Raw genomic sequence first — 12,495 nt, forward strand, 5'->3', positions numbered from 1 at the left:
TTAACTAGTTTTTGTTTGTACACAACTTTTGAACATCTGCAGCATTATATAAATGCTAGTGATTATTATTTACAGTTGATGGAGATCCACACTTCATTATATCAGTGCCACAAAAAGAAGATGCCATTTGTTTCAATATCAATGAAGAGACGGGTGCAGTGTTAAATTTAATAAATGACCCAGTTACAGGTGAGTTTTTCATACTTTAAATACAGTAAATAAGGATATTTACTTCATTTATAGGGCTCTTCACCTTACATTTATAGGGCCCTTCTCTTCCTTACACAATGTGAGATTGTAACTTCCAGTGACATTAATGGGAGCTACACAGCTACAGCAAGGGAATACTCCATCACTTAGTGTAAAGTGCACTGCACCATATTTTCACTTTTAGTAGGAAAAGGAACTTTTGGCCACCCCCTCAGAGGAATTGTACAGGTATAATATGGCCCAGTGAATGGAAGTAGTGAGAATTCCAAATAAGTCATGTTTGCCATAACTTGCCTGGAATGCCTGGAAAAGGCTTACAATGAGTGATAGAGAATAATGGCTCAGACTTTTCCTTCTCAACACTGAAGCTGCCGACTAGTACAAGTAGAATCTTATTCCATATGCCCTGGTGGACGGCCACTTATTCTCAGTGAATTCCCATTCAACAGATGATTCCAGGCCAGATTCTCCATTGCATTATAGCTCTTACATGCTGCTCTGAACCACAATAAATAAGATCACAATTCTGATGTGATTCTGAACTGATTTATTTTCTCAAATTTAGTTTTTCCATGTCATTCCTTGACATATGCTGACCAGAATCTTTCTTTTTTTTTTTTTTTTTAATTTTAGGCATCAGAGTCAATGGGCAGCTTATTGGAGATAAGAGAGTGAGCAGTGATGCAAAGATCCAAAACACGTATTTTGGAAAACTTGGGATTGAAAATAAGCAGCTGGAATTAAAACTAGAAGTAACTCCTGAGAAAATAACCCTCCAGAAGGGCAGAAAGAAGACAGTTTTCACCTGGCTTGATACAGTCACCCTGCGACAAGAAGGGTATCACAAATACCAGAATCATTCAAGAATTTTCAAATTTGTGAAAAAGCTATTGTTCACTAAAGAATAAAGCTGAGTGAAATTTTTCATCTGAAACTTTTTTGCTGGAAATCCAGATTCAACAACAGCACATGTTTTGTGAAAGCTAGTTTTGCTGAATTGTTTCAACCAACATTTTTTTTTTTTTTAATTCGGGGGCAAAAATGAAAAATTTCATTTTGACATTTTTCTAAATGAAATGTTTCAAATTTTCAGTTCTAAACAACTTTTTGTTTCACAATTTCCTTTAATTTTATTAAAAAATCAATCACAAACATTTTAAAACGGTCAAAACTGAAATGTTTCATTTAGAAAATGTCAAAATGAAACATTTCATTTGACCAGAAATAATTTTTTTTTACTTTTTGATTTGCCAAAAATTTTGAAAAATTTCACTTTCAGACTGATCCAAAACTTGTATTTAATTTTATTTTTTGGAATCATCAAAGATCTGAAAAACCTGTTATTTGCACAGCTCTACTAAAATTGAAGATACATTTTATGAACATGCAAAGGATAAGCTGAAAACTCTAATACCGGTTCAAATCCTGCTAGATTCTGCTCTCAGCTTCACTGTGTAAATCCAGAGTAACTATCATTAAATTTCTCTGGATTTACAATAATAAATGAGAGCAGAATTTTCCCCTTACGTAAAACAGGATTTAGCTTTGTACCCAGTACTACAGTGACTAACAGTCTTTAAGAGATAAATAACAAGGTGTGGCCTATTCTATATATAAATTGTCAGAGTTTTAAGTTTCACAAAAATTTTGCTCAAAGACAAAACAGATATATTGTAACAAACATCTTTTCAGAAATGGAAATTATGCCATTTATACATTGATTCCTCTATGTCTCTTCTGTTGTGTGTATATATAAAAATAAAACTAGTTAGGGCCTGATTCTCCACCTACTTGCTCAGTGTGGAGTTATTTATACCAGGCACCAGATCAGAATGGCAGTATTTTATATGCAGTTTGTACAGATATAAATGACTATCCAAGATACAAAATAGTCGTGGATCAGCTACTGTTTTTAGATTAGCTTCAATATTCATAGCCCTACCTCTTCAAATTTTCACTAGGTACTCTGAGTAAAATTCTTGTCTCAGAACAAAGGGAAGATCAACTTCAGTGTTCTGCTGTCCTCAGATGCACAGCTAGAACCTGTTAGAACTGCGCAGTAGAGAGAGCAGGATAGCAAAGACACAATCTGTCCTGTGCATTTAATATTTTTATTGTGGTAATGCCCAAAGAACTTAATCAGGATTGGAGCTTCATTTTTACTAGCATTGACAGAGAAGGTGGGTGAGGTAATATCTTTTATTGGACCAACTTCTGTTGGTGAGAGAGACACACTTTCGAGCCACACTGTGAGAGCTTGTCTTTCTCACCAACAGAAGTTGATCCTATAAAAGATATTACCTCAGTCACCTTGTCTCTCTGATATCCTGGGACCGACATGACTACAACTACACTGCATATAACATTGATGACAAGGTCTGGAGAGTTTACTGTCTCAGCTCAGACAGTCAAAGGGGAGGGAGTAGTGGCACAAAGCATTCAAAAAAAATGGTGATGAAAGGCATACATTTTATTAATAAACAAATACATAGGCATACTATATCCAATTGTGTCTCAGCCTATCCATTATTAGATGGCCAGTTCTAGTAGGTGTTTCAATAGAAGTGGTTTGCAATGAGATTTGAAAGTGAGCGATTAACCTTCTCTAAGATAATTTTGCACTCAGTCTCAATACTACACACACACACACACACACACACACACACAGAGTCAGGCTACATGCTGAAATCTTTTTTTGTTTGCCAGACAGTTTTTCTTTCTCAAGTCCTTCATCATCTCTAGTAATTCTGTTGTTATTCACAATAATGGCATCAAGAAACATAAGATTTCTTAATTATGGTTTCTTTTTTCCTCAGTCTAACTGTGATAATCAACAGGAAAAAAAATCTAGTGCTTTCAATGGGAGATGGCGCATCATTTGTTATTGTTTTGCACCAAGTGTGGAAGAAGCATCCTCTACACCAGGACTTCCTAGGATTGTATACGCTGGATAGTCACAAGCTGTCTGAACGTACCCATGGCTTATTAGGTATGAATTCACATAAGGCCTTGTGGGGTCAGACTCTTCAAAACTTTAACAACTATTTTTCTTATTTCTTTTCCCAGTGCTTAAACTGACCCACTTGCCCTCACTAGTCTCGTTGATCCACCTTAAGGTCTGCCTAATACCCATCTACAGACTTGTTTTCTTTATTGCACCAACTCTCTCAAACTCTTTGAAAAGTGGATGTTTCTTGTTTCAGTTTGATCAGCATTTTACACCTAGAGATAGGCACTATTAAAATACTCATTACTCACTGTACAGCCAAAATCTGCCAACTCCCTGTGCATGCATCCAGACTAGGAAAAAAGGTATATTTTTACCTTGGAAATATTTTGACCTGCTAACACATGTTAAACCTAGAAACTGCCTTGTCTTCACCTGGGTTTTGTCTCAAGTTAGCTAACATGGTAAGAACACGCCGTTGTTTTTTTCCATAGTGAAGACAAGGCCCTGATTTGATGTTCAACAGTCATTCTGGGCATAAAGTAAGTGAGCGGCACACATCATCAATTTGGTCAATTCAGTGTACCCTTTCTAAACACATGCACATCATGCATCATTTGAAAGCTTATTATGTCTACTTTAAGATGAGGTATGATGTGGAGCTGTCATATGGTGCCATTACCAAAGAAACAGGAATAAAAAATGATACCATCAACATGTTAAAATTACCACTTTGAAATATTTGCATTTGTTTCTGTTAGCTTAATGACTCTGTTAGCTTAATGTATTATTTCAAAACAAAATTGGATTTCTTTGGGACCTCAAAACATAACAACAATGTAAAGGGTAAAAAAAAATAATAATAAATATGTACAGATATAATTGAATTGTAATATCACTGGTGACATTTCTAGTCATCATCACCACCTCCTGTGCAGCTGAAGCCTGGCATGCGCCACAAGGCTGAAGCCCCGAACCCTGAGCCCTGGTGCCTCCCATGAGTTTGAAAATGTTTACCAGAGTTCTACTCCGGTGGGCTCCAGATGAATTTAAGCCTTGGCATAGAACAGTGATAGACTTGCCTTGTCCATGCTGTGCATGGAATGAAATTGCAGAACCATAGTGGTTTTACTAATCTTGCCTGTAACTTCCTAGTGGCATATCTTGCAGTTTCTATAGCTGAGGGAAGTAGGGCTTTATATCCTTGTAGCAGCTTGGAGAGGAGAAGAGCCTTCTTGTTGTACATATAATTGTCTGTCTCTGTAATGAGCTGATAAAATGCAGCGTGATAAGGTGACTGAACTGTTGCAGTGTAACCAGCTGGTTTTACTTTAAGATTTGTTTTACTCAAGCAGGAAGAAAGAAAGCTTGGAGTGATAAACTGTATCCTTAGCAATCAAGTCTTTCATACCTATGCTGTGCAACATGCGATCAGCTCCTCTTTGAAGTTCTGCTTTCCTTAGTTTGGTTGCTCTGTCATGTTTCTATTTTATGAAGTTTCTTGTCTTTCTTGTGTGTTTTTGTCTCAAGCAAACTATGCAACAGGACCCAGTGCTGGAGGATGAGCTTTCTCTGGTGGCTATAGAAATACTTGACTATGATGCTCTCTGATCAGATTCAGAGTTTCATTCAGTAGCAGCCAATGCAATTAATCTCTCCTGGCTTCTGATGCCAGCATCCCAGAATTCTGTTCAGCACCGGTGGCTTTTAACAGTTTTGCATTTTTTTGATTTTCTTGACAAATAACACATTTTTCAAAGTTTGTGGAGAGCTTTTTTTCTTTGATGTAAGCTTTAAGGTCCTTTTGTCTTCAATGTCTTCATGTACTGTAACTTCCCCATAGAGATAAAACTCCCAAAGCAGCATTGTTAGCATTACTACCGCTAATACCCACCATTTTTCATTTTGTACAAGTATACAGACGTGCTAAATTAGATCTATATTAGATCTATATGTTAGTATCAAAATTGCCATTTTTGTTTATTGAGCACTTTGAAGTTCAGTAGGAAGCTGTGTATTGTCATCTCCAACACTAATACTGACCTGTGCATAAGTGTCACTGAATTAAAAAACTGAACTAAAAAGCTACAAAGACAAAAGCTTTATATTAGGAATTCATGTACAGTTATATCTACCCACTCTGCAGCACAAACTGTGGCATGCAATCTACTGATACTGGAAAACAACCTTCAGAGTCAGGCTGATCTGTTCAGCAAATTTCAATTGAAAATATAGAAAACTATTATAATCACTTGTGAGATACTTTGACAATTAATAATATGTGATGTGAAAACATTTCATATTAGTATATTGCAAAATGCTGATATTTGCCATTTTTGCCACATGCTAAACAGCTTAAAAAATATTTTCCCATGCAAAACCATTAAATATCTTGAAATACATTGTTGAGTGGTAGCTTTGACCAGTAAACACCACAATAAGGTGTTGAAATTAACTTAGACAGTAAAAACTGTAGTAGTAGTCATGTTGCAGTGTTCCTGGAACTGTGAAAAAAGTGACAAACTCTCATTTTGGACACCATTGTTTACCTCACTTACAGGCTTATGGCACCACTTGACAGCTCCACATTGTACCTCATCGAACATAAATAAAATAAGCTTTCAAATGATATATGATGTAGGTGTGTGTAGGATGGGTACATTAAACTCCAAAAATATGTCTCTTTTTGGAGAATTGCTGCATACTTAAAGGCACAGCACCACTGAATCATATTTTCTGCCAGTGTAATACCTTTACTGGGATGCATTATCTGTTGGAAGCACTACTGTGTGTTCAAGAATTATGTAAACTCCTGCCAATTTTCCCTTGCACGTTTAGGTTGAGGGTAACAAGCTTGTATTCCTAACAGGTCAGTGAGTTTGCTGATGGTGGAAGGATAATGAACTATTACAGATGTACCCTCACCTTTTTTTTGCACCCATATTTGGAATCTGAAAAAAAAATCATCAATGGTGATGTAAATTACATGTCGGTAAGCCAGCGTGTTAGGTGGTATAATTTACAGGCCAATGGGGCCCTATAGCAAGAAAACACTAACAGTAAGAGGTCAGATAAGGTAGGGCAGCGTTTTTTAAAGTTCGGGTCGTGACCCAGTACTGGGTCGTGGCATGTCAGGCACTTGGTCGCTCTGGTCAGTACCGCCGACCGGGACATTAAAAGTCCCATTGGCAGTGCTGCCCAGCTAAGGCAGGCTAGTGCCTACCTGTTCCAACACCGTGTTGTGCCCCGGAAGTGGCCAGCAGCAGGTTCAACACCGCTGCCCCCGCCCTGAGCACCGGCTCCGCACTCCCATTGGTTGGGAACTGGCCAATGGGAACTGGGGGGGGGGGGTGTGGAGAAGCGGTGCCTGCTGGTGAGAGTCGTGCAAAGCCGCTTGCGTGTCTCCGCCTAAGAGCCGGACCTGGTGCTGGCCGCTTCCGGGGCACAGTGTGGTCTGCGGTGCCAGGACAGGCCGGAAGCCTGCCTCTGCACCTCGGCTGCGCTGCTGACCGGGAGCCGCTGGAGGTAAGTCCACACCCCAACCCCACACCCCAATCCCCTGTCCCAGCCCTGAGCCCCACCGTTGGGTCATGGGCATCAACAATTTTCTTCAACTGGGTCCCCAGAAAAACAGTTTGCAAACCACTGAGGTAGGGCATTATTCGCTGTTTTTGCTACCATCCCTTTGGTATTTTAAGTTACAGCATCCTACAGGCACACTGACATAGCCTGGTTTATATCAGCTCACTGGCATGTATCTCACAGTATCATTTATATCACCCCTGAGTTTGACCTTGTATTTTATTAAATAAACTACAATTATGTCTGTTTGTTATCTAACATTTGTGAAAACACTCTAGTTATTCTGCACCAGCCATATAATAGTTTTACACAAACAGTGCAACACAATGCAGAAGAAGCAGCAGCAAATTCTGCCAGAAGTGTGCACATGCAATTGGAATTCAGAAATTATACCAAACAGTTTTCTGAGCTCAATCATTTTCAAGGTTACTATGGCTGCTTTCCCAATACATGTATTTATTGTCGAATAAAAGCAGTAGGGGCTTGGATGAGACTCGCAACCAATGCAACTGAACAGACATGACAGAAAACAAGGTGACCATGAAGAATTTATGAAGGGAGATTAAAAGAGATAAATTTTACCGTGTATGCTTGAGTAAGGACACAATTTATGGAGAAATGGGGCTGAAATAAAATCCCTAATCTAGGCAGCCCTAAACTAATTTAGATGAATCAAATAATTTAAAGATAATTATTGGCAACTCAGTTTTCAATTGTGAGGATCTACAGCTGTTCAAACAAAATGGTCTTGTACATGAAACATCTTTTTGAAGATTTGATTTGCATAACTAGACAGCACTCTGTCCAACCCCATCCATTTTTGCATAGTACTCATCATATTTCATGTAGCTGTTTGCCCAGATTGGTTTCCTTTAACACAAGTCACTGAAAATTTAAACACAGATGGATGGAAGATACTGTAGAAGAATAAAGGATTATTAATTATTATTAAATAGATATTATACAAAATACAAAACAAATAATACTTAAATTGGCCTGAAAGTTAGTATATGCTTATGCAAAATCAGTGTATCCACAAACTGTGTGGATGCATATTTGACATTCTGCTGAAATTTTGGCCCTGTATACCTAGATCCTTAGGAGAGCCTGAAAAATCAACGTAGGAGCGTAAATGACTTTTTTAATGCACACCACAGGCATGAAATGTTAACAGTTGATATTGTTTCTCATTTTTAGGGCAATTTTTCCACCACATTGACTTTAATATACTTGAAATCCATCCTGGGTCTGATCCCAAGAAACCAGATGCTACAATCGTGATCAAAAACAATAAACTGACAGTAACTAGGTAAATAATAATCAAGTCCTTAGAAAATATTACCTTATCTACTTGTAGCTTGTGCATTGATATTTACATAGTTATATGTTTTCTATTTCAGGGGCTGGCAGAAAGATTACAGAAAAGATCCAAAGCATGGCATTGATATCCCTTGCTGGTTTGTTCATAACAATGGAGCAGGGCTGATTGATGGAGTTCACACAGACTATATTGTTTCCAATATATTTGACACAACTGTAAATTAATCCTCAGATGTGTGTTTAGAGAGCATTTTTCTGAATGAGTTATGCTTTCTAATAATCAGCTATTAAATTATAGTAAGCTTACAGAATTGGTGTGTTGGTTGGCAATACTGTCGCGTAACCGATTCTAGTGAATCAGGCTAGTTTGTGTGTGATTAGTTCTTAAATGCAAATTAGCTGTTGTGTTTGCCTAAACAGGCATCATGCAACCAGTATCTACAAAATCATTCTATTTCATCACATAAACCAAATATAGATTTTTTTTGTATTAAATTAATTTACAAGCTTTATAATTCCTCTCTGTAAATAGAGGAAAAACATTTAATTCAAGTACTTGAGTCTCAAAAGGTTTAAATAAAAGCTTCAAAACTTGCTGTCTTATTCAGTCATTCCAACTGCCATCCAACAAGGCATAGATTCCAGAATGTCAGGTAAATGTTGTAATGAATTATCTGCAGCGTAACAGAGCATCTGACACTTCTGATCAGATAGACCAGACCTTATTTTCAAGAGAATTCATAAATCCATAACTTTGTAGAACTATTTGTGTACTTGATTGTATTGTGCGGTGTGCTGGTGTACCACCACGTTCCTGGGTGGGTTGTTGGCAGCAAGGGTTCAACCTGGGACCTCTGGATTTTAAAGCATGAATCACTATTACCTGAACTGAAAAATTCAGTTCCGATAGCTAATCTGTATCAGGCTCATCAACCTCTGAATGTGACCCAGCCACCACTAGGGTGGGGAAAAAATAGGCCTACATTTTAATTCATAGCAAAATGCAACAATAAAGAAGTTTTGTCATGTGCTGTAAATATTTTGCACATTCTGTTAAAATGAACACTTCCCAAAAGAGTAGGAGTAGGAAGATGAACCCCAGAGCAGGAGAATCCGTAAGAAAGATCTATCCTGTTTTCACGCTAATCTTAGTAATGAAAAATGGGAAGTTCAGAAGTAAAGAAGATACATGCTACTACACTAGGCACACCGTCTCTCTATTTGCCAATTTTTTGGCTTTGATAAATAAGGTTACAAAGTATATGCAGTGTTCTAGGTATTTCTGATAGCAAGATAAGGAATATTGCAAATGATAAGAAAACCTTGTTTTAGTTACCCACCAGTAAAATAAAATTGGCAAGTTTTTAGGGGTGACCACTATAAGGAAGCAGAATCATCACAAAAGTAACTTTTGTCCACAACATATCTTTGAGTCTTAAAAAAATTAACAAATTAAATTTCATCAAACTATACAGTTTTGTCAATGCTGAACCATTTTGTGGAGAAGTGTCTGTTTTGCTGGTGGTTCTGTCAAGAAGATTTTTGAGATCCCAGCCTCTCTGGTCACATCTGACTAGAGAGGGAGAGAGAGAAATCAAAAAGCTGAGCTTTTTGACACAGCTGTTTTGACACATTTCTATTTTGCAAGAACATTCAAAAGATTTTGGTTTTGTTCCACTGTGGAATGAAAACAAATTGTGAGAGCTCAAAAATTGTCACAAAACAGAATTGTCATTGTTCTCCAGACATCTCTAATTCTGGATGCTTAAACGCAACAGAGTTGTTATAAGGGTCCTATGGCAGGTTCATCACACTTTTCTGTTTCTCAACTCAGTCTTTTAATTTTGCAGTTCATCCCCTTTTTGATGCATGTGTAGATGCCATTAAGGTTAATAGAAATTAAGTGCATGGGTCAGAGGAAAAGTAGACTCTCTTTGTGTATACAATTATTTTTAAAGACATGTTAGAAAACTATTTTATTGCAAAGATTATACAGATTTACAGTTAATGTCCACAAACAGATGGGTAGGCTTATCCCACTCAGACTTGCTAACATTAGAGTAGCATGTAAACTTAATTATAGCATATCTACAATTCCAAAAGTTAATATTTAATTTTTATCCCAGAACATTGGCTTGGCAGTGCCACTATAATTAAGGTTGCATCACCACTTCTATTTGAAGGTCAACTTTCTAAGTTATCTAAAAGCAACATGCTTAGTTGGAGTCCTTTGAAGTTTGGTGTGCCTCAGGAGGGTGCAGGGTAGGGTTAGTGACCCAAATTTGTGGAGCTATAAAGCACTGGAAAAAACAGCAATTTTTCAAAGAGTTTCTAGGTTTTTTATTTTATTTTATTTTGCACAGAGCTAGAGATCAAATTGTTGATGTGATGCAGGTCAAAACAGTCTGAGTCTGTCAAGTTTTATCTAAGGTAATGGATGGCAACCATTAAATCTTTGGGGGAGACAAATAGAGAACAGCATGCATGCACCAATAAAAAAAAAGAAAACGCCCTTTATTAGTGTTAGATGGGCAGGGCCGGCTCCAGGCACCAGCCCAGCAAGCAGGTGCTTGGGGCGGCCAACGGAGAGGGGCGGCACGTACGGCTGTTTGCCGGCGGGTCCCTCACTCCCTCTCGGAGCGAAGGGCCAGCCGCTGAAGACTGAAGCGGCGGCGGTAGAGCTGATCGCGATCACGGCTTTTTTTTTTTTTTTTTTTGGTAATTGGGGCGGCAAAAACCCTGGAGCCGGCCCTATAGATGGGATCCTGTGGGAGAGAGTGAATGGGTGTAAAAGGAGGTCAAAAGAGTACTTTTAAGCAACTGTGGGGTTGGCAGCGTACAGGTATTTGTGTTAACAGGGTGTATTGGGGCATTGCTTAAAGAGAACAGAGTTAAGGTTGCATAGGCAACATTAATGTAGTTTTTTGCCATTGAATTTCCATTCTTTTTTTTAATGGCTAAGAGTCAAATTTTTAATCAGATCAGCTATAAAGGCTGATAAAGATAAATGGAAAGCAGTTGAAAAATCACACTAAACCATATACTAGTCTAAACTAAGTCAAGGGTAAATTTCCCTTCTCTAGTTAGACTGAAGGAGAAGAGGTAACTTTTAGAAACATGTAGGGAGGAAGAAGGGGGTCTGCCACACAACCCAAAGTTTCTGCTTCTAACAACTTGTCAAAGTTAGACTCAGGACTCACAGTTTGTTAGACCACTCTGTTTTATTAGCACAGCGCTCTGCTAATAACCCAGATAATGTGAGCACCCTCCAAGACCCACACTACCTTATTTTATACAGATAAAAAGGGCGTGAACTTAACAAGAGGACAAAGAAACCAGAACTGACAAATTTACCCGAGGCTAGACATACATATTCAATTTTTTTACTAACTTTTACAGATCTCTGGCTGATGTTCCACCATTAGCTTAAGTGGACTCATTGTTTATGCCTTAGTGTTCCTTTTCCTGACACTTGTATTTCAGCATTCCTTATTTCTGCTTAAAGGTATATACAGCATTTCTTTAATCCATTCTATTTTTACAATGTAATTCATTCTACTTTCACAAACTCTAGCCAGTGAAAAAAATAGAAGGAGCAGCACCGATGAACAACCCCACCCCTCCCTTCTATTTTTCTGCCTGCCACCCTTTGTGTTAAAACTTGCACTCTGTAAATCAGGCGTGAAGACTACAGTGAACCAATGCAGTTACACCACTGTAAAACCAGCACAAGAGCAGAATCAGGTTCCCCCATATCTAAACTGTGCTCCCCTGCTGCTATGTGAGGGATGGGGGGGCATGTTTTCTGAGGGCTACTGGCAGCCTAACCTGCAGGAAGGAAGAAACTACCACAGCAGCATTTTCTCTCCCCTGCAGGGAGTGCTGCATGGACACTGCACAGAGCTGCCCCCGGTATCTGTTATCTCCCCCACCCCAAACCCACTTACTTCATCCACGATAATGGCAGCAGGAAGACAGCAAGTGAGGGAGAAAGGGAAATGGGAAAGAGAGGGTTGTGGGTGTGTGGAGTGTCAGGGAATGGTGAGGGAAGGAGAGAGGGGAAACGTGAGGACAAATGCATGCAAGGTGAGGACAGTGGGGAGGGGTGTTGCCAGGCCACATTGAGTGCATATGAGGTGTGGGGGGGGAGGGGAGGCAGGTAAGGGAGAGCACATTAGGGCTTGAGAGGTGAAAGAGTTAGGGAGGAAGCCGGTGAGGGTGAGTGCATGCAAGGGCCTTGGGAGAGGGGAAGAGGTTATGCTTGCAGGGGGAGAAACCAGTGAGTGCATGCCAGGCAAAGAGAATGGGTGAGGGCACAGGCATGTGAGATGAGGGGGTTGGGGAGAACTGGGCAATGGCACGGGCATGTGACATGAGGGGGAACGTGGGCATGTGAGGTCAGGGGAGGGAAAAGCTTGGCCAGGGTAGAGGAGTGT

The 12,495-nt window shown here is 39.1% G+C and overlaps 1 protein-coding gene across 1 annotated transcript in view; it reads left to right on the forward strand.

The window, feature by feature from the left end:
- Nucleotides 1-8,284, forward strand: part of LOC135881970 (inter-alpha-trypsin inhibitor heavy chain H3-like) — a 40,779-nt gene extending 32,495 nt beyond the window's left edge. Inside the window, exons 18-22 of the mRNA XM_065408747.1 lie at nt 76-189; nt 844-1,048; nt 3,027-3,199; nt 7,937-8,048; nt 8,140-8,284. Of these exons, the coding sequence (XP_065264819.1) occupies nt 76-189; nt 844-1,048; nt 3,027-3,199; nt 7,937-8,048; nt 8,140-8,284 (749 nt within the window). The remainder of the gene's footprint in view (nt 1-75; nt 190-843; nt 1,049-3,026; nt 3,200-7,936; nt 8,049-8,139) is intronic.
- The last annotated feature ends 4,211 nt before the right edge of the window (nt 8,285-12,495 follow it).

This window comes from Emys orbicularis, chromosome 7, assembly GCF_028017835.1.
Source record: "Emys orbicularis isolate rEmyOrb1 chromosome 7, rEmyOrb1.hap1, whole genome shotgun sequence".
In the NCBI taxonomy this organism is placed as follows: domain Eukaryota; kingdom Metazoa; phylum Chordata; order Testudines; family Emydidae; genus Emys; species Emys orbicularis.